At 43.7% G+C, this 24273-nt stretch overlaps 1 protein-coding gene across 1 annotated transcript in view; it reads right to left on the reverse strand.

The window, feature by feature from the left end:
• Positions 1-3023: 3023 nt before the first annotated feature.
• Positions 3024-24273, reverse strand: part of CYP19A1 (cytochrome P450 family 19 subfamily A member 1) — a 33674-nt gene continuing 12424 nt past the window's right edge. Inside the window, exons 4-10 of the mRNA XM_073211852.1 lie at positions 20575-20729; positions 16840-17016; positions 14290-14404; positions 12556-12670; positions 11944-12106; positions 9362-9603; positions 3024-8128 (exon numbers count right to left, since the gene is read on the reverse strand). Of these exons, the coding sequence (XP_073067953.1) occupies positions 7880-8128; positions 9362-9603; positions 11944-12106; positions 12556-12670; positions 14290-14404; positions 16840-17016; positions 20575-20729 (1216 nt within the window). The 3' untranslated portion in view covers positions 3024-7879. The remainder of the gene's footprint in view (positions 8129-9361; positions 9604-11943; positions 12107-12555; positions 12671-14289; positions 14405-16839; positions 17017-20574; positions 20730-24273) is intronic.

Consider the following 24273-nt stretch of genomic DNA (forward strand, 5'->3'; position numbering starts at 1 on the left):
TGGCAGAGCATCTTCAATGAGAGTGAGGACTTTGTGCGGTTGAGGGGGTGGTGTATTACCCAGACCTCAAACTGGGACCTGTTATCTGACAAAAAGAAATGTCTTAGGATAAGCTGTTTAAGATTGTTTGCTCTGCTGGCAAATCTAGTCTGCTTGGTCTCTTGACATAGGGTGGAGACAGCATGGAGGAACTAAAGGTCAGTTTTAAAAACAGTGGAACAAAAGTCAAAAGACCTGGGTTTTAGTCCCAGGAAGGCCACCTCCCAGGGTGGTGGGTATTGTCTCTAGACCTGTTTTCTCACTTGCAAAATGAGGCATTAGATTATATGAGTCTAATGACCTTTCAACCCAAACCTCTACCTGTAAATCCTCTAGTGATTTCCCCAATGAAGTCTCCTTCTCTGACCTCACTTCCTCACCCCAAACCCCAGGAATAAATTATTTTTATTGGAAGATCAAGGTTATTTAAGCTTTAGAGAGAGACTTGATTTGGAGATTTATAAAGTTGGTTTCGGAAATTTTCTTTAAGTTGACATAGTTTTACTTTGATGTGGAGAAAAGGGTAGACAGACCTCTTAAGGCAAGATCAGGACCAGTCTTTTCTTCAAAATGAACTATTTGAAGGACCACTGATCCCGGAAGAGGGAGGAGGAAGAAAGACAGGATTCCCGGGAGAGTTTGTCATGATTTTTTTGAGCAGGACAAGACCTGTGTGGTAGCTACTGTGCATCATGACTGCTGTGGCTCATGAACCATACAGCATGATTTTCACAGTCTGGGGACAAATGGCTGCCTGGCTGACAGCTTAGGGTGAGACCATTTGTGCAATAGAACTGAGTGCAAGAGAGGCTGGGGTTAATTTCCTTCCAGGAGAGAGGTCTTGAGTGTAATGCAAAAGGATAAAAATCTTCCAGACTGGTCTTAACATGCAACCAGAGTGCTTAGGGATCTTGTTGCTGTGCAGAGTCAGGCTCAGCAGGTCTGGGTGGGGTCTGAGAGTCTCCATCCTGACGGGCTCCAGGCTGGTGCTGCTCAGTGGGCCACGCCCCTCATACTTTGCTAACCTTGGACTGCCTGCCTGGGCTTCAGAATGACCTGGAGGCTTGTTAGAAATGCAGAATCTCAGGCCCTGCCCAGACCGACCAAGTCAAGGTCCACAGGGTAACAGAATCTCCAGGTGACTCAGATGTACATTCAGGTTTAGGAAACATGGCTCTAGAAAGTGTGAACTGTCAGTCACATCCTGGGGAGTGAAGTGGCTTGAGTGACAGCCCCCAAAACATATGTCTACATCCAAAGCCCTGGAATCTGTGGATCTGACCTTATTTGGAAAAAAGAGTCTTTGTAGATGCAGTTAAGAATCTTGATGAGATCACCCTGGATTACCTGGGTGGGCTCTAATCAAATAATAATTTTCCTGATGACACAGAGGAAGGGTTACAACAGACCAGAGAGGAGGAGGCAATGTGACTGCAGAGCCAGAGATTAGAGGGATGGGGCTACAAGTCAAGGAGGCCAAGGAAAAGCTGGAAAGGCCAGGAAGGATTCTCCCCAAGAGTGTTTGAAGTAGCGTGGCCCGGCAGATGCCTTGATTTCCACCTTTGGCCTGAAGAACTGTGAGAGAATACATTTCTGATGTTTTAATCCTCCCAGCTTTTGGTAATTTGCTATAGCAGCCCCAGGAAACTGATTCAGGGAGGAAGAGCCACCCCGCCTCTGGGCAAGAGCCTGTAGGAGGGAGTGGGTACCGCAGCCTCCCCAGCTCAGAACAAAAGGGCCTGTGAGGCTGCTGCGCTGGGGACTGCTGCCCAGAGCGATTTGGAGAGGGGACTGGGGATTGTAATAGCAAGACGAGGGAGGTAACAGAGGTTCGGAAAGAGTGAGGAAATGTGGCAGGTGGGTCTGCAGAGGAAGAAGAAAGGACAAAAAGCAAACCCTCTGGGAGAGGGCGGCAGGTGTGGGGCCGGGACACAGGGCAGGTCCCACAAAAGCCCCCAAGCAGAGGCCTCGGTGCTCAACATGAGACCGGCTGAGCAGTGCTGCTGAGCCCTTGCGTGGAAGGCCCTGCAAACCACCCATGAGAAGTAGGAATAGAATGAGACCCAAGAAGGAGAACCAGGGACAATTGTATTGAAATATGATGAAATGTGCTGTTTTGATTTATTTGTAAATAGATTTACAAAATATGCACAGTGTTACCTCTCTTGGTAATAAGTGGGCAGCACATGTGATCATCAAGGGCAAAATACCATATTCACGGTCCTTATGCATGTGGGCGGATTGTTAAGCTAGGAGACATGCTTCTGAAAGACGGACTCTTTGAGGCTGTGCATTTCATAGGATCAGCTTTTTGGCTTCCATGAGAAAAACGTTCATGTCCTCACCAACCCAGAGACTGTGGAATCTCAAGGGGCAGGAGGGCCCTAAGTTCCATGCAGTCCAGCTCTGGAATGAGCAGGAACCCCTCCCCAGGACCCCTGAGAGAAGTGCCAGGCTCCCTGTGGTTGGCTCTGTTTTTGTTTTAAAATGTGTAGCCAGTTCGTTCAGTGTCTCAGGCTGATTCCTGTTATAAAATGTGTGCGAGTGATACCAATTAGTTTTGTGAATCTATTAGAACTTCTCTTATTGGTGCAAAGATTCTTCCCTCATTCACCCATCAAAATGTATTGTGGCCATGCCGTGTGTCAGACACTAAGGTGAATAAAACATGAAGGGCTAGGAAAACATAGTGAATGATTTACCTGGACTCCTTGTATAGCCAGATCAACCACTGCTGGCTGGTGGTTGGAGAGGCACCAAAGGCCCAAGGCACTGGTTTGGGACTTATTCCCATGATGACATAGCTGGTCAGAGCTAAGGGGCAAACATTCGTCAGTATTCTCAGTACCTGATTTTCTGCCACTCTGTCCCCCAATTTTAATACCCATACCAAAGAAAACTTACAAACATTTATATTTCTACTACATTTTATTTTACAAAGGACCAAATCCCATGTTTAGTGGGTGTAGCATACAGGAAAAAAATCTTAGATTTGGGGATAAGTCAGGGGGTTCAGATTTCCAGCTAAGAGAGTGTGGGCAAGCTACTCTTTGAGAATCTTTAATCCTCTGCAGAGTGGGGAATAGCTTGCATAACTGTTGTAAGGTTTACATGAGCTAACCTGGCTGTGGTAAGCACTTGGTGGTGGAGAGCTCTTGGTTGTGGCATCTTAATGATTTATAACAATTCTTTTCTCTTCACTCTTGCCCCAAGGAGCACCCACAGAGATATGTCAGCCGCTCCTTCACTGTCATGGGCAGGGATTTCTCTAAAGAGTTTGCTGCTCTGCTTATTTGATTGCTTCTAGAACTCTATGAGCAGTGAAAGCAGCAAGCTGCACAGGGCAAGTGGCATTGGCCAGGGAAGGTGTTCATTTCAGCAGGGAAGGGAGGTAATAGTGAGCAATTAGTGATCAATTTGTTTGTGTATGAAACCAAGGTCATTCAGGAAAAAAGATGACTTGTTCAGCAATGCCTTTGGTTTGCCCATACTTTCAAATAGGGCATAAAGTGATTATTTGTGAGTGAAATGTGTTCCATGAACATCCTCGTGCCCCTGCAGCCACAGTAAGTTAGGGCTACATGCAGACCTGTTAGTGTTTGGAGCTTGCCGTCAGCCAGTTGGGTGCACAGTGGGTGCCCAGATCCTTCAGTGACCAAATTGCATGTTTGATCTGAAAATGAGATTGTCTTATACATTCAGTTTATTATCAGAGCTGAGATACAAAGGGGAAAAATGATCTTATGTTTATGAAGTGAAACAGTGTAAAATGAGAGCACTGGAAATGACTGTAGAACTCCTCTGCTGGAACCCGTATTTACAGATGGGTCCACTGAGGCTCAGATTCTTCAGAAGATGCACAGCTATGAAGGGAAATTGGGCTGGGTGAAGTCAAACAGCTCCTGGACTTGGAGCTGGGATCTCCTGGGGGGAGTCCTAGATGTGGCTCTTAATGCACAGCACAGAACAAACCACTGGACCTCCCTGTTTCCCCATTGGTGAAATGGAAATTTCTCTGCCTTTCTCATTGGGTGTTTGGGTGGACAGGGAGTGCAAATGAAATGATGGATGTGAAAGGGATTGATGTTAGAGGCCTTAAACCATGGCCCACCCAGCTCAGGGAGGATTTTGGTTGGCACTGTGTTTTAAGAGCATTGAACTTGAATGCCTTTAGGTGTGGCATTCTCCCTTTCTCTCAGAAGTTCCACTTACAGCTGGCCTGATCATCTAGTTTATGCTATCTGCCTGGCTCCTCTAAACATTCTGATTTGGGTCCCCTTACAATGTAGGTACCACTGTACAGGTAGGACCACTTCATGTGTGGGTGAAGTAGGTGCTGTCATTTTAGGGGAATCTGGAAGCCACCACATCCTTCCCCCCTCCTCTCCTACAGACCTAGCTTGCTGATACCTGTAGTTATTTTGGGAAATTCTCTGGATAAACAAAAAACCTATGTTGGGAGGGAAGATAACATTTTGAGCCTTAGCTATGCTTCATAAGTTAAGCAGATATGAAGAAAAATGGAGTGGAGGTTTTGATAACGGCACCTGAGACATTGACCATGTGTGTTGGAGTACATGTGGGTAGGAGAGAGAAACTTTACCAAACAGGTAACAAAGGGATACAAATGGATGGATGGGGAAATTTACCTGTACAATGGGGACAATATCTGCCTTCTACCATTGCTGGGAAAATTAAATGAAATGATTATGTAAAGGCTTAGTATATTAAGAAAGTAACTACAGTTACTATTTTCTTGGTCCAAAGGAATGAATACTTTCACAGTAAACTAGAATGGGAAAGAGGCAGATGGGTGATGTATTCTCAGCTACTCATCTATCTGAGTTAGCTAGGTGTGACAAGGAAGCCCATGTGCTTCAAGGTTATTCTTATAATAATTCTTACAATTATATTCTTAAAATGATTGTCATTTGTTTTGCATTTTGAAGTGCTTTCTTGCTGGGAGAGCGGGGCAGAGTTTATACCTAGTGGGCTGGGCATGGTGACCAGGCTGCCTTGCCTAAATGCATGCTGCTTGTCCGGTTGCGCTGATGGGAACAGGGTATGGCCCTTGACTCCCTGTAGGCAAGTCCTGCTATATGCTGCAGAGAGGAAATGAGGGAGTTCTCTCAGGGAAGTCCTGTCTGGGTTGAGCCCTTGGAGGGTTGAGGTCTTGACTTGAGTGAAGTCCAAGTGAAAGCACCACAAATTCCATTCAGCTCATTACCCTGACAAAGTTTAATTTAGCAAGTTTTTCTGCAAGTAGGGGCAAGAGATTCAGTCCCAGAGCCCAAATGATAAAGGAGATTGAGGAGGGTCCAGCTAGCATTTCTTTCAGTTGGCTTACATGGAATACTAACACCACAACTAGTCCACAGCACTGCTTAGAAATAAAAAGTGACAACTTCCAACTGACATTTCTCATCATGTGGGCTGTCCTTGAATGTGATTCGTCTCCACTTTAGACAGAGAAGAGAGGGATGTCAGGGCAGATGGGGATGTCCAGTACACCCAAGGACAGGAGGGTACAATTGTCATCACAACTTGACAGAGATAGAGCATGCATTTCACTGAAAACTTACTTCTTTGGGAATGGGTGAGAACAGTCCACAGCATATTCAAGAGTGATAATTAAGTACTTAACAATGAGGCAAAATTCTGGAAACAGGATTTTCAAACATATGTTCAGTCTAAGGAAAACTCAGTGGTATTCTAAGTTCTTTAGACCAAATCTATACAAACATATGGGGTTTGTCAATACAGGCCAAGCAGAGTGAGAAGCTGAACAATTACCCAGGTAATTTGATTCTGGGAGAGTTTTCTTGGAGCATTCAAACAAGCACTTCCCTTCTTTCTGTCCTTCCCCCACCACCCTGGCTTTCCCCCCAGCAATTTTTGTATCTGCTTTGTCTCTAAACAACGCTATCAACCTTTCATTTCACTTTGACTGTACAGACATAGGCCTTGACTACATACGTGCATGTGACATACAGCAGGTGTTCCAAGGGGACTGGATGGGTGCAGTACACTCACCCAAAGTCTGTTTCTCCTCTGCTGTGCGGCTCCAGCAGAGGCGAAGTACAGTGAGCGTTAATAACTGTCGAGTGAATTAACCTGGATACATTAAATCTCAAATCCTGGCCTTTCTTTCAGGGGTCTGAATTATTTAGATGATTGTCTAGGCCTAACAGACATACTAAGTACAAAGGTGTGTTTCTGTGTATGTTTGGACCATTTAGATGATCCAAATAATTCCAAGTTCAAAGGTTGAACTTGAACTCTTAGAACGCCTGCCTCCTCTTTTACTTGATTCTGGGGTCAGCTAGAGCAGGCAGGAGTGTCCATTCAGTCCTGACCTTGAGAGTCTGGGTGGTGTCAGAATGGGGGCTGGGGATGGAACACAAAGGAGAGAAAAGGGCCCCTTCTCCCAAGGAGCTTACACCGTCATTTTATACTCAGCTGTTGCCCTATTGCCACACAGTTCGTTGAAAAGACAATTCAGATGTTGAGTTGGCAGTTGATTCAATGGCAAACATTTACGTATTTTTAATGAGTTAATTAAGTGAAATTAGTTTTTCAGTTTTTAAATTGGTATCCGGTAAATATAGTCATACTGACTGTATAACACAAAGAGGTATTTGGAAAATTAACTCATTTGATTCCCTCTAGAGAGGGAATGTGCTCCAAGGTATGTGTTTCATCCATATAATGATTCAGTAAACTAGATAACTGTTAGATCTGTAAGGTAATTTGTTCAATCTGAGGTAGGATAAAAAATGATTGCAGGGGTTCTACACTGACCATGTTTTTTTTGCTCTGTTGCCTTTGGCTTTTGGGGTCCTGCAGAAGAAAGGGAGGGAAAAACTGCTGAGGGCGAAGGATGATGGAACAGAAGGGGTGGGTGCTCCTTAGGAGTTTGAACCCAGGGGGATGTAGAATTAGGTATATACTTAGAGGGCTTCCCCTCCGCCAAATCACTGAAGCCATTAAAAGAGTTAATAGATGCCGTGTTTTAAAGTTATCTCTTGGTTAGCAGCCCTAATGGAGCCAACTAATAATGCAACCATAAAACAAGAGTTTTTATTTGAATTTGAAATGCATCATTTGAAATTTTTTTTCCCATAGCAGATATATAGTCCTAATTATATTTCACTCAAGCTATCACTAAATTACCTTTTATTACTTGAATCTACAACTATTGTAGCAGGGGTAAATGCCTGAGGTGTGAATTGAGAGACTGGGTAAGGATAGCCTCTGATTTAACCTTTGTCACAGACAATCACATGTGGATAATCAAGAGCTGCTGATTGGATAAAAATCATAGGAAAAGGCAAATGCTGAATTTGTACACATTTCTCCAAAGATTATAAAATGTGGCAGTCCTTAGCCATACCAAAAGCCAAATCAAAGCACTTTTATTCACACTAGCAGGTATGTTTGGCCCCAAGTACCCAGGTACCCTGGCCTTTCTAATCAACGTGTGTGCTTCTGCCCCAGATATAAAATGCTCACAGGGCAGGGCAGTGGAGATTCTGTGGAAAGCCAGACATATTTCACTGATCTTTTCCAATGCATGTTCCATGGCATTGGGCCTTCAGGGTTGTAGTTTTCTCACTGACCTTTTCCCCTGCAAACTCTTGGCCTCTGGCAGTCTGGTTCTCTGGTTCGGACAAGATCAGATGACCGGTCTCTCCTCACTTGCAGACAACCCACAGGAGGAATGCCTGCAAAATGCCATGGAACGTTCGCTGAGGGTGACACTGCCTGGCAGAGATGGGTGGTTTCCAGGCTAACTACCGATGAGAGATGTACCTCCAGAGTAGGTACTGGCCATCCTTCTTTAGTGTTTGAGGCGCTTGTCTGGGTTTCTTGGGGTGAAAATCATTTCCAGCGTGCTGCAAGTCTCATCTGGGTGCAAGGACAAGTCATTTCTTTTCTGTATGTTTTCAACACAATTTCCTTTCAATGTCTTCACATGGAATCGTCTCAGAACTGTAACCAGGATGACTTTCATCATCACCATGGCGATGTACTTTCCCGCACAGCTTCGGGGCCCAAAACCAAACGGCTGAAAATACCTGTAAGGAACCTGTGAGAATGATCAGAGAGTTAGGCAGGTATTAAAGGCTAGAGACATGCATCTCTGATTCACCCTGAAAACATTGGTCAGTCAGAATGCTCCTTCACTGAGATGAATGACTGCAACTCAAATATGCCTTTTTCGCCATCCACTTTGATTCACCCTTTGTGATGTATGCCTAACCTCAGGCAGTCCCCAATTTTGCTTTTCACGTGCATGTGCTAGGGTAACACAATGCAGATCATCTTACTGCAGCCAGTGTCAGCATACTCAACCAGCTCTGTGGGACGACCACAGCTTTACTGTTCTTCTGCAAGCAGCCAAGGCAAAGACTGTTTTTGTGCAATGCCCTATAGCCTGATGACAAGGGACAAATTCAGGCAAAGATATGCAATCCTGGTTTATTAGTGCTGAGCATCAAAGTATTTTTAGGAATGCAGAAAAGTAATGGGGCCCTCATGTGTCAGTTTTGTCTGCATCTGAACTTAAGTAGTGCCTGGCACATAGTAGATGCTCAATAAGTTTTTTTGACCAGTTGTCAACATGGCATGGGTTGCTCATATAGGAACAGAATTAGAGAACTGGATTAATTAAGATCATGTCTTTCTCACCATATGCAAATGGAAAAAAAAGAGGAGTGAGGGAACTATCTAGATAATTCAGGTTAATGAACATCATTGCCTATAATTTGACATGATGGAAGCAGAATCTCCAGTATACTTCAATGATAGAAAAGAAAAAGCTGAAGTTCTTCTAATTACTATTTCAAATGGGACCTAGTGTGCATGGGGCCATTTGTTGAACCAAAGGCAGACTGCAGAAGTCAAATCTTTTGGTCCCATTTGATTTCTGTCTGAAGCAAAAAGGGACATTCCTTGGCTTAGATGGTGCTGTAGATGAATCTACATGGTGACAAAGTGATAAGTTTAAATGGAAAAGAGGGTTGGTTGGGTTAAACAAAATTCATCTCATTTTAGCCAAATTTAAGGGCCTTGATTTTTCAGCTTTTGACCTGTGGTGTGGCCACCATGTGGACACTTCCCAGAGCTGGAGACCCAGAGCTGGCCTGAGGATGAATATGGCAGCCACATTTCAAGCCAGGGGAAACACGCCCCAGGGGGCAGTGGGGAGGTGGAGGTAAATGGAATGGAAATGTGCATGGTGCAAACACAGAATCAGAGTGGGCATGAACAGCTGGCGTTTTCAAGAGTGGCACACTTGGTTTTAAAGAAGGGCTCTTACATTCTTCGCAAAGTTTTCAAGAGTGAATTCATTGGGCTTGGGGAAAAACTCGAGTCTATGCATTCTTCCAATATTCAGGATAATGTTTGTCCCCTTTTTCACCCGGTAGCCATCAATGACATCGTCCTGTAAGGCTTTGCGCATGACCAAGTCCACGACAGGCTGGTACCGCATGCTCTCATAAATAAAATTTTCTACCATTTTTAATTTTTGCACATCATCAATCCTTATGTCTCTTTCACCTGTGGAAGCAGATAAAAAGGACAAGGTAATGTTAGTTTCAATAAGTGATGGGCATTAAAACTTTAGTTTCCACAGAACAGTTTGCTCTGGGTTGGCAAAAAATACATATTTCTAATATAAACCAGCAACCTGGGCCAAATATGTTTGGTCCACAGATTTGAAGCCAGGTATCTTAAAACCTAGGGTATATCATAGAAAAATCAGAAAAGCTGGTAACACTGGACCCATATCTCTGCTTGACAACAACGGGCTGAAGCTGAGTGGCCAGTGAACCCGTTAGAGGGCCATCCACCCTCTAGTCTCATGTGCCCCTACCCAATCTGCTTCAAGCGTTTATCTGCCTGACTTCTGAGGTCTTTGAGTTTTGTCCCCTACTCTAAATCCCTGGGGATATTCACTGCTTCTGTAGTCAAAGTGAGATGGTGAATTTAATTGGTTTCAGTGAATTTTCTCCTGGGGTTACCAGTGCAGACATTGTCCCAAGCATGTCACTGACAGTCCCTGCTATCCATCTCATTAAGAGCTACTTGTTGCAGTAGAGTGACAAGAACCCCTTCTCCCCACCACAGAAATATAGGTGCCTCAGATCAGCTGAGGGTGTGCTGGGCACCCCCCTACTGTCTCAGGTTGGCTCAACACTGGTCAGAGAGTCTCCGATTACTCCCCAAACTGGCAAAACTTCAGAGCGTCCTCAAGCAGGCTACCACTTCTGCAGAATCAACATCAGCCCAGCGTCCTGAGGCAGCCCTGTCCCCTGTGCAAGTGCAGCATTGAGGAAAAATCTCATTTGGTCAGAACTCTATCTGCCCTGCTCTTCAGCTACTGCTCCTTGTACACTCAAGAGTCTCATAGGGCATGTTTAATTGGGGTGGAGAGGTAGGTGGGAAGGTGACAGAGAAAGCAGCCAAAAGCTGACCCTAGGAAGTAATTGCCATGCACGTGTATCTTGAGGGAGCACAAACATATGTACAAATGGCTTTCCGCTGCTTCTCCATCTTTGCAGAAGTCTCTTAAGAAGTGTCAGGGGAACATCACAGGGCACAAACACTTTTTACCTCTCCAGGAAATTGTATTAGAGGCTTATGGTCTCAAAAGCAGTTTTCCCCTTGTTCCCTGAACTCCACCATCCCACAGCTCTCTCTCCACTCCACTCGCTTGTTGGGTTCTCTTTTTTCCACCTGCCTGTAAGCCCCACCTGGCACAGAACCTGTAACCTGACAGGGGATGCTTGAGAAAACATTCTGGAATCTGGCTCCTTGCTACCTACCTTACCAGGCAATTTCCCACCTACAGCAACACATCTGTAGACCCCTTCTTTCACACATCTAACCCTTCTGTGAAATTGCCCCTTACTGTCAACTATTTCAAGTAGCACTCAGACGGTTTTTAAAAGATGGTGCCTTTCCATGACCAAATAATTTGTGTCACAGGGATTGTGTAAGGCCAAGCGAGAAAGGTCTATGGCATTGCTATCACTTCACACATGCCAGAAAAGTGTTCCTAAAAAGATTATCCATGGGAAGAACATTCCAAATAACGGGGATTCTGTTTTCTCCCAGAGAGCAGTTCTGATTTCCTCCAAATGTGCAGTGTTTCTGGGGAAGGGTGGTGACGTCAAGAGCAGGTGGCAGAGTAACAGTGAAGCAGCGGCAGAGCAGGGGAGAGGCGGTGCCGGGAAGAGCTGAGCAGGGACCCAGGGCTCCCCTGCAGAGGAGGAGGAGAGGGCAGGGGAAGAGGCGCCACATCACTGCTTTTGGGGGTAGAAGGAAACCGGCCACTCCCGTGCCTTTGCTGTCACCCTCTCCTCCTCCTCCTGCCACCAACTGGAAGTTCATTTGTGGGTGGACTGCTTGAACCCGGAAACACTGCTGTAAACAATAGCCATTTTCCCGGGGCTGCCCGCAGAAAAGCCTTTCCTCACTGATAAGGCAGGCAGAACATTGTACTTGATGCCATGTTGTTTTAAAACAGACAGATACAGCCATTGGTAACTTTTTGTGCACAAAAAGACCTTGAAGAACACACAGTAAACTATTGAGTGGTTTCTCCCTGGGGAATGGGTAGAGAAGGAAGGGACTGAAAGATCTCACTGTCTGCTTTATGCATCTCTTTGTTGTTTGAATGTTTTCAACAAGCATGTATTACTTTTACAGTTAAAACAGGGAAATAACTATCTTTTCAACCTTTCTGGCCTAATCAAACTGTGACAAAATGACTAGGTCTGTTGTACTCTCGGTGGATTATCATAAAGGTTTTGTTTGATATCAGATCCTTAGGACATAAGCTGACATGCAGAAGGAACTGGGTTCTAAGCTCTTATTCACTTGATAAATTCTCACCAACAACGGTCTGGATTTCCTTCATTATTGCCTCTTCCACCTTGGGGTGCTGGGCAATGAGAAAGAGCATGAAGAACACGCTGACAGACATGGTGTCGGGAGCTGCGATCATCATTTCCAGAATGCACTGGTTCACGTTCTCCCTTGTCAGATCACCGCGCTTCTGGAGAATTGGAGGAGGAGAAACATGGGAAAAGTGAACCCAAATTTCAGAAAGGAGGGGAGGTGACTCTCGAGGATCAAAACCTCCAACAAAATGAAATCATAGGAATTACATGTCTTTGTAATCGACTGTGGACATTGTTTTCATGACAATCTTCAGCTGAAAGCTGAACAAGGTAGCCAATTATCTACGTATTTCCTGTCTTTGGCTGGCCGCCCGGCTTTTCACATTTTGTATCGTGGGGATGCAGAGTAGTTTCGATCGTAAAGGTCAGCCTTAACAAAACTCCTAATGAGTAGGCTCTTTGAGTTGGGCCGTTAGAGAAGCGCTAGAGCAAATACTTGAAGCAGAAATAGGCAACAATTTCAAGAGGGGATTTTTACAACACACCTGTACACGGTCATACACATATGTTAGTTCAGGCCATTACGGTTAGTTCAGGCCATTACCTCTGCAAAAATCAACTCAGTGGCAAAATCCATACAGTCTTCCAGTTTCTCTGCTGAGGAAATCCTGCGTCTTTTTTCTTCTACCAGAATTTCCATGGCATCTTTCATATCCTTGCTGGAAAAAAAGGGGGGGAATGTTATCTATCTGTTCTCAGTTAAGACATCTAGAAAAATGAATTCGTTTTCCATTGTTTCAATAAAGTGATCTGCTTTAATTGAGGTCTGTTAGTGCTCATGAATGACTGAATTTATACTTAATTCTTCACAAATGTCCTCAAATTACATATGTATTATATTTCATGTTAGGAACCGGTTAGTTAAGATTTCTCGGTACTGATGGCAAAGCCAAAACCTTTAAGTCTAGTTGAGGATTAAAAACTGGTACCAAAAGGCTGAATCAATCATATTTTTGGGTTTTCAATTCGGCCAGCACGGTGTTTAAATTATAGCCCAAACCAGGGAATGTCTGTCGGGGGGTGGTGTGGGGGCCTGCACTCTCCAGTTGGACACAGGCCCCTCCATTTCCTGTTGTCTCATATCCACCCAGTCCCGTACTGGCCTAGCACTAAAGACTACTGAGTTTGCAATTCCTGTTCTAGAAAGTAAACTCAAGTGATCAAGATCATTCTTGATGTTTACTCTCATATCTTGAAGGTTTTGCCAGACAGTAAACACTAAGTAAATATTTCTTGAATGACTGGCCACATAAATATGTATGTGCATTTTTACAGTGTGGCAGAGGGTCAGGTATTGAACTTCAAAATACACAAGCGAGATAAAGCTAGATCTTGAAACAAATCTGGGGACTTTTAGAGATGGAGAGTTTAGATGGCCAGGGACATCTGGGGAAGATATGAACAGAGGGAAGAGAAAAACTAACATTTAGGGCCTATTATGGGTCATGCTCTGTGCTAATTGCCCTGCATATAGATCTCATTAAGCTATATACCCACTGTGGAAGGTAGGTTATATTTTACTTTAAATAACTTCCCAAGGCCATTTAGTTACTAGGTGGTAGAGAAAGGATACAAACCAGGTCTGTCTGTCTCTAGACCCTATGGGCTTTCCACTGGTGGTTAGAAGTGGCAGTTTCTAATGGCTGGCTACTTACATTCGGAAAACCCATTGATTAGCCTGTAGGTCATTGGGCATTTGTCCAGTTTTCTGCTAGGCTAGCCTAAGACCAAAGCAAAGCCATTTAACGGCAGTTTCAGGTTCCCCCCCAAATCACAAGATACATAACTAAAAAAACCCCACAATTTATTGAAGTTCATTATGTTCATTATGAAAAACTTCTTTTGTGACTATTGCTAGTTTCTATTGAAAGTTGGATTATGTTAAATTTATTCAGAATCAACACAGCTATAAAATGATTGTTTCCATTTTTCCAGACATGCAAAGGGAATTTGGACAGATAATAGTGATAGGGTCAGACAACCCTTGTCTTCAACTCAAAATACACTACAGCGTGCTAGTTCCAGAGATGGAGCTCTCAGACCGCACACTTAGTCCCCCTGCTGAAAAAAATGCCTGCGCCAAAGGCTTCCTTTACTCTTTGGTCTGACCACACGCAGCCAAATTACTGTAAGAAGTGTTTCACCAGGCACTCAGTCAACAGCCCCTCTGTAGGCTCTGGGGAGCAGAAACAGTGACAGGGTGGCCAACAACAGCAAAGACACACCCAACATCAATCCCTGATCTCACTGACAAATTTCCTGAACATGTGTTACTTACACAGACTTCTCATACTTTTTGTATAGCCAAGAAATCTTAAAGAAGATGTCTGGTTTGAGAAGGAGAGCTTGCCATGCTTCAAAGTAACCACGGATTTTAGCCACGAGGGCCCTTCCTGGGGAGAAAAAAAAAAGCATTTGAGCAAAAACTGTGAATCTGAGAAAGGCACGCTGAGCAGAGAAGATTCCGACTCTCCTACCAGTCTTGTGGTCTAAGCTGGGCAGGGTTCCCCTTTCAGTGTGCATTTCAGCCATGTGAGCACTATTAGACAAATCAACGCTAATTTATTCTGTCGGGCCTCTAAACCAGCCAAGTTAACCAGAGATTTGCCAGTTTTCGGGTTTGTGTTAGAGACACAGCCTAGAATCTCATGTGCCCCTCTTTTGCTGAGACTCCAACTCTCTGCTCTGTTTCTGGGCAATGGGCAATGAGAAGAGCAGAAGTAATTATGGCTGTTACGGCATAAATTCTGGTACCTGGGAGGGCAAAAAGCCACATCATTTTCCTGTTTATATTTTGGTCCAGAGTGTAGAATTAGTCTCAGTATCTCTAATGCCTTGTTCTGAACTTTATGCACAGTCAGCTCTTTATGAATGTTCTTTAATTAAGTTGAATGCTAAGGGAAAGAAAACCCCTGCTTTTTTAGAAAATTATCCAAAAAGGAAGGGAATGGGCATTTGTTTTCAACTGTTAAATACTAGCCCCCATGCAAGGTGCTTTATGAAAGAGACCTCATTTAATCTTTACAATCTTGCTAGGTTTCATCATCACTTTGTAGATGGAGAAACTGCAGTTCATAGAAATTAAAAAGCTTGCCTAATACCATAGAGCCAGTGTAGTAGACAGGCCCTTAGGCTAGAGCCTGGTTCTATCTGAACTCAGGGCAATACCCTTTCCGCTTTGTGGCACTAGGTCCCTTAGGCCAACTGAGAGTTTAACAAGGCCTGGGTGAGGAGAAGGTAAATAAACAGCTCTGGGTGAGGAGAAGGGTTATGCAGGTTCTTGGCATCACAGTCTGTACTTATTAGATAACATACTGACAATTCCCTCTACTTGGTCCTTCTTAAGAACAGGGCTAGTGGGACACCAAGGAGCGGGCACTTATTAAACATGCACTTGCCTAACCTTGGGAGAGATGTGTGTAGAACAGGCAAGCTGGGGTCAGAGTCCCTGTCTGAAAGGGGATCAGGCAGGAGGGTGTGCCTAAAAGTCCTCAGCATGAATGGGGTCTCCCATGCAAATGGCGATCAGATGAGGTTTTTATGACTCTCGTAAGGAGTAATTAAAGAGCAGGTGAGATGAGACAAGGTGAGCTGAAGAAGAGGGAGGGAGGGTGGACAACCCATCTTTTTGCCCAAATGTGGTAAATCAGGCTGCAGGTTACAGCTTCGCAGGTTTGGTCAAGTGTTAAAATTGTGCCTTGTTCTTGTGCCTGTAATATTCCTCCCTAAGACCTGCACGTGGCTCATGGCCTCCTGTCATTTAGGCTTGTGATCAGATGTCCTCTCTGAAGAGTGCTTTCCTAACCATCTAATAATAGCCCTGCCCTGCCCACTGACCTCCCCCTTCACTTCTATTGCCTCGCCTGGTATTGCTTTACTTTAAGGTGCTTACTACTACCTCACACTGTGAGGTACTAACTTCGCTTCGTGTCCACATCCCCATTGGGGTGTGAGCTCCTTAAAGGCAAAGACTTCATCTGCCTTGTTCACTGCTCTATCCCCAGGACCTAGAACAGTGCTCGACATCATTAGGCAATTAATAAATATTTGTCAAATGAATGTGCAAATCAATGAACACTGCTAGAAATTAATTCAGAAAAATTGCATTTGCTGGGCAACAGTGGAATGGAATTAGTCCAAATGATTCATGTTTGGTTTTGGGTGGTGGTAGAGTTTTAGGTGTGTGTTTTAATATTTATTTCTATAGCACAGCGAGGAAACTAGTTTTTTGAGTGAGACATCTTGCCAGGGTTGTTATGAATGTGAAATGACAACCTATACATAAAGCAACTTTTTAAACTGCTTGGTACATGGTAGGTACTAAATCAATGGTAGATATTGTCAACATTTCCAGCAACCACACCATTATCATCATATAGACAAAGTTTTCACACTTAGTAGCTTTGAGGGAGGGTATTTGTGTATGTGTGTGTGTGTGTGTGTGTGTGTGTGTGTGTATATGTATACATGTGTGCATATACAGCTTATGCCCAAAAGAATGATTGGAAATAGTTAAATATATCAGTTTGATTGGTTGTAGGATACATTAATGACCAAATGAACTGATCACCTTTGTAAAGTTTTGACTGTGGGCAGAATCCTATTTCCTAGAGCAATGAGGAGAGACACAAAAGAAATAGAAGATGGCCCCTACTTTACAGAAATTTATAACATAAGTGAACAAGGCAGACACACTAGGAAAAGATGTTTAAACAAGAGCAATGCTTGTTTAAGAAGCAATGCATCTTTGCTTGAGTCAGCTATCTTCCTCATCCCCTTATTCACCAAAAGGCAGAATGTTAAGTCATAAGAATGAAAATTCCACTACCGTCCAAGGGGATCCTCAGGAAGAGGACGTTGGAAGTGTCCAGCATGATGCGCCGCATGAGGGTCAATACGTCGACGTAGCCCAACTCATTGCTGACCTCCTCCAACCTGTCCAGGTGTGTTGTAATGGATTCAACACAAACTGTCACCATGCGCACAAGGCCGGGGCCGGACAGAGCTGAAGGAAGCACATTGGAGACTGAGCCATCACAAACTCTAGGGCATGTACAATCAGGCAATTCTGGCTTTTTATGTTTGGGGCTTAACTGGCCACAATTTTTTATTCAATAGCTGGGTAGAAATTTTCTTATTTTAAAAATACTTTTCTGTAGTCTCCTGATTTTCTACAAGCATGTATCACCTTTAAGGTTCAAAATGAACGAACGATCGAACAAATGATTCTTATTTTAAACATACTATTCAAAATACAACTTTTCTTCATGCTTTGGCAAATTTGTGAGATTGCAAATGAAACAACTAGTACTTATGGTCACAAGTCACAAATCAGTGGTTTTTCATATTTATTGTATATATTTCCTCTAAAGAAGGCTTGGATTTGGCCAGTGCGATGTTTAGTTTATGTTTCAACAGGTGGCAGGATACCGCTGTAGAACTGGTCAAATTGGACCTTGACTAAGGTCTAAGATGCTTCCTATTTAATGCTAGTTTATATGTTTAAAATGCTAGTCTTGTAAATAATTGAAACTGCCCTTCTCTTAATTTTGGTTTCTCTTTAAACTACTTCCAGATTTATTCTACTCAACCAGTGTCTCATGAGCTAAGCAATTCTTTGTTTAGCAGCTCTCCGCACTGGACTGGGGATTCTTTTAAGGGTAGTGACAATCTCCTATTAGCCTTGTTATGTCAAGTCCATAGAACTGACGGCCCTCAAAGCCCGGTTGTCAAACAGGAATGAATGGACAGATGGATGGATGAAGGAATGAATGAAAACAGTGAACTGGCTCTCATCTTACCTTTTGCTCCTGATCTGAGCAGCTAGTAGGTGATCTGTTGTTTAACACTTAAAGTTCCCCTTTCTCTCTTTGTTCTAAGTTTAAGTTTTCTTTATAAGTGATCTCTCTTTTTTTATGTCTTTTATGATTCAGATTTACTGTTAAAGTCAGAATCTTTGAAATGCACTAGAAAATCCTGGGGAACTTTGTAGGCAAAATTCTCTCTTTAAAAAAAAAAGGACATCAGTTGTGCTGCAGAAGCCCCTGAGGGCAAACTTTGTAAATAAGAAAGGAGTCCTGGTGAGGCCCTAGACTCTTAGGCTTTCTACTTGCATGTAAAAAGGAAAGTTGGGTTGTAGCATACTTTCTGACTGTAGGAAGGACAGGGCAGATGTGAGAGGCCAGTATGCTGTTTCCTGGGTATCTACCACACCACAAGTGGGACAAATAATTCCTTCATGACTCATAACCCTTTGAATAGAAGGATTGGCTTTGAATATCATCGGTGGTTTTCTCCCAGGTGTAAGAATGATTTACCTCTACGTCTAAGAGCTTGAAGCCACATTTCAAACTTATAAACAAAATACCATTGCTTATAGGAAGTGGTGTGATGTAGACATGGTTTTTAAAATTAAAAAAATGCTTTTAATTATTTTGTGCTGAAACGTTAATCTTTTCCAGGCTAAAAAATAAAAATATAAAAAAATAAATGAGCAAGTGATTAGCAAATTCCATCACCATAGACAACTCTCTTTGCAGTTTCAGGAAACCCGGACTATTTCTTGCCCCTCCACTTTCATTCCTCCAGAAAGGGCCATTGCCTAAGTAGCCTAACTGTTTCTCCATAGACACACCCAGTCAATACCTTCATTAATGTCACTACTTTGTATACCAAACCTATTCCAAACTTTCTGCTACGTCAGGAAAACCAACCAGGAAGGAAACTCTAAAGGAGATTCATCAAGAAATGCTTGGTCCCCTCACTGATTACTAAAAATGTCAGTCACAGCAGTCAACTGTCAGTAAGTAATTAGCCCCCTACTTTTGGCATTTAATTTGGGTCCAGTGTATTACATCATTATTAGAAAACCTGATCTTCCATACATAGGGCTAATCTAAAGAAGTCAGAGTTGTTCTGATCAGTTTCCAAGTGCTGTAGTTCTCCTCTTTTAACATCCCTTAAACTGGTCCCTTGCCCTCACTCCACCCAGCATCACCACAGTAGCTCTGAACTTTCTTCTTCGCACAGTCATGCTTCCTTCTACTGTTCACCCTGCTGCCAGGGGAGTTTTTCTAAAATTTTGCTTAAAATCTTGGATGATTTCGCATGGCTCTTGAGATGAGCTCAGCCCCGTGGCTTAGCGCGGGAGTCTTGGTGGGCCTGCCTCGGCCTCACACCCGCATGCACCCACGCCAGGCACAAGGGCCTGCTTACGGTTCTCTGGACATGTAGTGCTGACCTGTCCTTCTCCCCTGGGAGTGTCCTGTTCTTTCTTCCATGGACTCTGTCCTTGTCACACTTTCTTAATTTAGGTAGTCTTTCTCTTTTTTCAAAATTCATCATAAGCATCCACTCCTCTGGAAAGGACCCCCCGCTCTCCCTGATCCTGTAGTGTACCTCACGCTGCCCATTTGTCTGCTCTGTAGCGCTCTGCACGTGCCTCTAGTGCAGTACATCACCTAGGGCATTATTTGGTGATTATTGACCTGCCACTCTGCCCCCTCTCCCAGTCATAAATTCGTCAAGGGCGAGGATCATGTCTTGTTTATCATTGTATTCTGGGCACTTGTTCAATGATGAGAACACAGTTGTTAAATAATTGGGTGAACTTTAAGATTCTATTCGTGCGTAGCGGGGTAGAGGATGCTGGTATGTGAAAGTTAACTTCTCCTGAATACTATACTAGTTCATGTATTCCTAATACACCTGGGCCAAATGATAAAGTAAAAAAATATGTATTTCTATAGGCTCTTATAGCATTATTTCACTTACTCTTTGCAATAACCCTTGAATTCAAGTTCTATAGTATTTAGTCACCTTTTGTGGATAAGGGAAATGAAGCTCAGAGAGGCTAAGTGACTTGTCTGAGGTCATTCATATAAAGTGGCAAAGCTGGAACTCGAACCCACAACCTATAATCCTGAATCCTATACTCTTCCCATTAATCCATCCTGTAATTTTGTTAGGCATAAGAGAATTGATCTGCCTCAACATGAGTAGTAGGCAGCATAATAGCCCCCTGAAATTGTCCAGAACTGAGAAGGACTAAAATCCTTTAATTTTATTTACAGATTGCTTTCTGTTTAAGCACCTGGGATGTCAGTCAATGAGCAAACATATCATTTAGCTATGTTTAAATCGAACTTGTAGCTGAAACACTGAATTGTTAGTTGGAATGATCCTAAGTACAGAGCTCCGCCTCTTCTTCACATCCATGAAATCGCTTTACGTAGCAACAGGAGGAGTGAAATTTGTGGTAGTTAAAAATGTAGACTCCTGGACCACCATTTACTCATGTTGGAACCTTGGGCTACTTATTTAACCTCTTTATGCCTCAGTTTTCTCATTTGTAAAATGCAGGTGATAAAAGTATTTGCCACATGGGGTTGCTGTGGGATCAAAATATCGAGGGCTTAGACTGGTGCCTACTATATAGTAAATGTATAATGAATGTTAGCTCTTATTACTTCAAAACTGTGAAGCAACAGAATTTAAAAATGATTTTTTTAAAAAAAGTACATTCATAGACAAAAGAGCAGACTATAACCAGGCATCTGATTACCTTTTATAAAGAAAGGTCGAACAGCTTTCCAGAGGGCTGGATTATTGTTAAATATGATGCCATTTTCGTGCATGCCGATGCACTGCAACCCCAGTTTGCTGCCAAATCGGGAGACGTAGTGATTGTGCTTCATTACATGGAACATACCTGAGGACCTTCAGAGAAAGCAAACCTTGGTGTTAATTTGTTAGGGTCAAGAGAACTCATGGTGATGGTTTTGATGACCAGGTGGCTCTCTTAGTGCATTCATGTTGCTCTAAATGCAGTGCATGATTTCCAATATTCAGGGTGAATAAACATTTCTGTTCACATAAGAACATCCCACTCCAGTTGAAACATTTCTACCTACTGACTCCCTATATGAGCATCATGAAAGATAAAACACACACACACACACACACACACACACACACTCACTCACTCACTCACTCACTCACTCACTCACTCACTCACTCACTCCTTATTTCCCTTTCTTTTCTAACCCCAAGTCACCAAAGTGCTACCTGCTACTGGGGTTAGAGCTGCAAGGTTTTAGAACACTGACCTCTCCACACCCCCAGGCCCCCAGCTACCGTCCAGCCCCACTCCAGACAGTGCTACCCATGCAGGAGTGAGTCTGGAATGGAGTGTCAGTGGAATTTCTAAGTTTTATCTCTTTAGTTTGCAACCAGCAATTCCATCTAGTACCACCCATGCCAGAGTCTCTAATCAGGCCTCGTCCCTCCAGTGGGGTGTCATTCTGGTCTTGAAGGACCTCTCCTGTGCTCTCCTGGCCTGGGGCTTTGTGGGCTGGGGGGGGGGGGTCCTGAAGCCTGTCTGCAGTGGTGACTATCTTGGTGACAGGCTGCTATCTTGGGCCTCTGCATTCATGACACATCAAGGTCTTCAGGATCACCGAATTCTCCCAAGTTATTATTGTATATGGTGAGCCATTTAATAGCCCTTGATGTTGCACCACTGGGACCTTGCCAGTAACCCAGGCTTCTGAAGTCCCTGGGTCCTCCTCACTGTTCTGCCTCCATCCCCACCGCCTTCAGCGATCCTCAGGAGGAGGAGGCTGCCTCTGTCTCTCCCTCCCCACCCACTTCCCCTTCTGGGAGCTGCTTCTGGCCAGCATATCCTACTCCACTTGCGGCCTGATGAGGCACTGAGGGTTCTAAACAGTTAAGAAACTCTAGGTGATGAAGTCATAGGGGCTTACACATGTGAAGAGAACATTATCTTCTTGGGACAACAGTACAGATTTCTTCTGTAGAGGGAGATTCACTTTGTTGAGATGTTTTATTTAAACTGCTTAGAAGTTAGCCTATGGCATTGAAAGGCTAAATGGATAATTTAATTGCTTTAATCATCAAAAGGATAAAGGATAAAGGGATAATTATTATTTTCAGAATAAGTGGTAGGGGTTTACTGGATGTTGGGTACAAGCAACATAAGGGAGGGCGGAGGGGAAAGATCTGGAATGAATGCTGCCTGTGAGGATTTGGGGAGGAGAGGACCCCTGGAGGAGTGCTTAGCCAAAACGGGGCTTTAGGAGAAAAGAAATATGTTGGGAATTTATAAAGTTGAGAGATGTGGAGTAGATGAAATAAATATTTTTCAACTACCAAGAGAAAAATTAAGAAATGCTGTGGGTGACTGTATTTCCTGTGGGAAGGGGCTGAGGCCCGACAGGAGGTGAGTGCAGGGCTCGGAGGGAAGCAGGCTACCTGGACGGGGGCTGAGTGAGGGCTGTGGCCACAAACAGCGTGGGTTAGGGAACCCAAGTCAAAGATGGCACGCGCTAATAAGCTGTGCGGCTAACCCTCTGTATGGGGTGGGCGAGGTAGGTGGTGGGGCCACAAAGTCAGGTGGGGTGGTGTCTGTCTGAGGACAGAGAGGATGATAAACAGGACATGTGGTGTTTATGTGCCTGTTGTTTTCATAAATGCCAATATCATATTGCAGGTATAGATCAGACACAAACACCACTTGGAGAAATCAAATGTTTTCTAAATATCTAAAGGATATAGAAGGAAGTCAGAAAAGTGACAATATATGGCAGATAAAACAGGATGGAAAGGAGGTACAGGCAGCCAGACCCCCAGATCCTCACCCACAGGGGTGCCTGGTTATGGTGAGTGAGTGAGGAAAGAGTTCGTGTCTCAACCACCTCCCTGCACAGTCCAGCCTTTACGTGCATAAAGCTGGAGTGTGCAACCTCTGAGGTGCGGGGCCCTCAACCATCCCTGCACCGCTGAGTAGCAAAGAGATCAAGGTACATAGAGGACCACAGAGTTAATGCCAGGCACAAACAAGTCTCCATCATCAGTCACCCTCTGCCTGCCTACGCTAACGAAGCATGTCTAAGTACATACATTACCCAGACTCCTCTCTGGGGTGCGGTAACAGGCTCTTCAGAATACAAGGTCTGTAATCATGTGTGGCTGCCATGGCCAAATGCAAATTCCCTTAGTAAAATGTAAGCAGAGGCAGATTTACTTCTCTCCATATATTCTTCTGCAACTTCAAGTAACTTCCACTTGAGTATACTCAAATTAATAACCATTTTTCTTGGAGATAATGAGAAAAAGAGAACAGGGTTTGGGAATCAAAAAGGGGCAGAGAGGTTGGGAGAGAAGGAGTAGAGGTTTCCTGCAGGGCAACTATGGGGCACAGGAAGAAAGCTGACTCAGGGCCATCTGCCATTGGTCTGCCTTTTGGCTGAGTTCACAGGGTAGGAGCCAGGCCATGTATAAAAGCTGCCACTGTGCATGCTCTGGTGGGGAGCTGCCACAGGCAGAGCTAAGGTGATGTGACCCTTGACTTTGGGGCTCGAGAACTAAATGGCCCAGGTCTGCTACGTAGGTTGAAATAGATCCCCTCGAGATTTATCCATGTGAGGATTATAAATTATGCCACATCCCTGAACTCAGAGTGGAGGTTGGAGTGGAGTTCAGAGGCACAGACCATAAAATTAGAAAGGGACCAAACATTTGAGCACAGTAATAGAAATAAAATATGCCCATTATTTCAAGAAAGCAAAATATATTTATAAACATCTTGCTGGTATACTGTAAAGGAGGGATAAGCTGCACGTTTTTCATGTGTGCAAGAGATAGAAGATGGAAAGTAACTGCATAGTGCCCAATTGTGCAAATTTTAGAAGCATAAAACATCATTGATATTATCTTTAGATGCTGTTTTTTTTTTTTGTGAACTTAATTATCCAAGTTTTTGTATGTTCACTACATCTTTGGTCCTTCCTCCCCCCCACTTCTCCACTGAAATTTTGTTTCTCTACTGCAAATTCTCATACTCTGGGGGTTTTCTGAACACTTAACTGGATGGAAGTGGCTGCCAGTATATGCAACTGGTTCTTACACTGGGCTGGAGTGGTCTTAACACTTGCTTCTCACTCTCAAATGGACTCTCAGCTCCTGTAAGGATGACTCTGCCTTGATGAGGGGCCCAGCTCATGCCTGTGGTCACACATTCCCATTGAAGACACTGGGCCAGAGGAGCCCTGCTCTGCTGAGTAGATGAGGTTGCGGCTTAAGTATTAGCCAAACCCTCACAGATTCCATAGTCCTTTTAAATTTTAAAAGAAAGCCCTGAAATAATGGCATTGCCAAGAATGAAAACAGAATGTTATTATATGAGCAAACTATTTCCTTAATATGTATTTCAGGGAAAAAAAAATCTTATCTTCAAATTAAA

This window comes from Manis javanica, chromosome 8 (assembly GCF_040802235.1).
Source record: "Manis javanica isolate MJ-LG chromosome 8, MJ_LKY, whole genome shotgun sequence".
In the NCBI taxonomy this organism is placed as follows: Eukaryota; Metazoa; Chordata; class Mammalia; order Pholidota; family Manidae; genus Manis; species Manis javanica.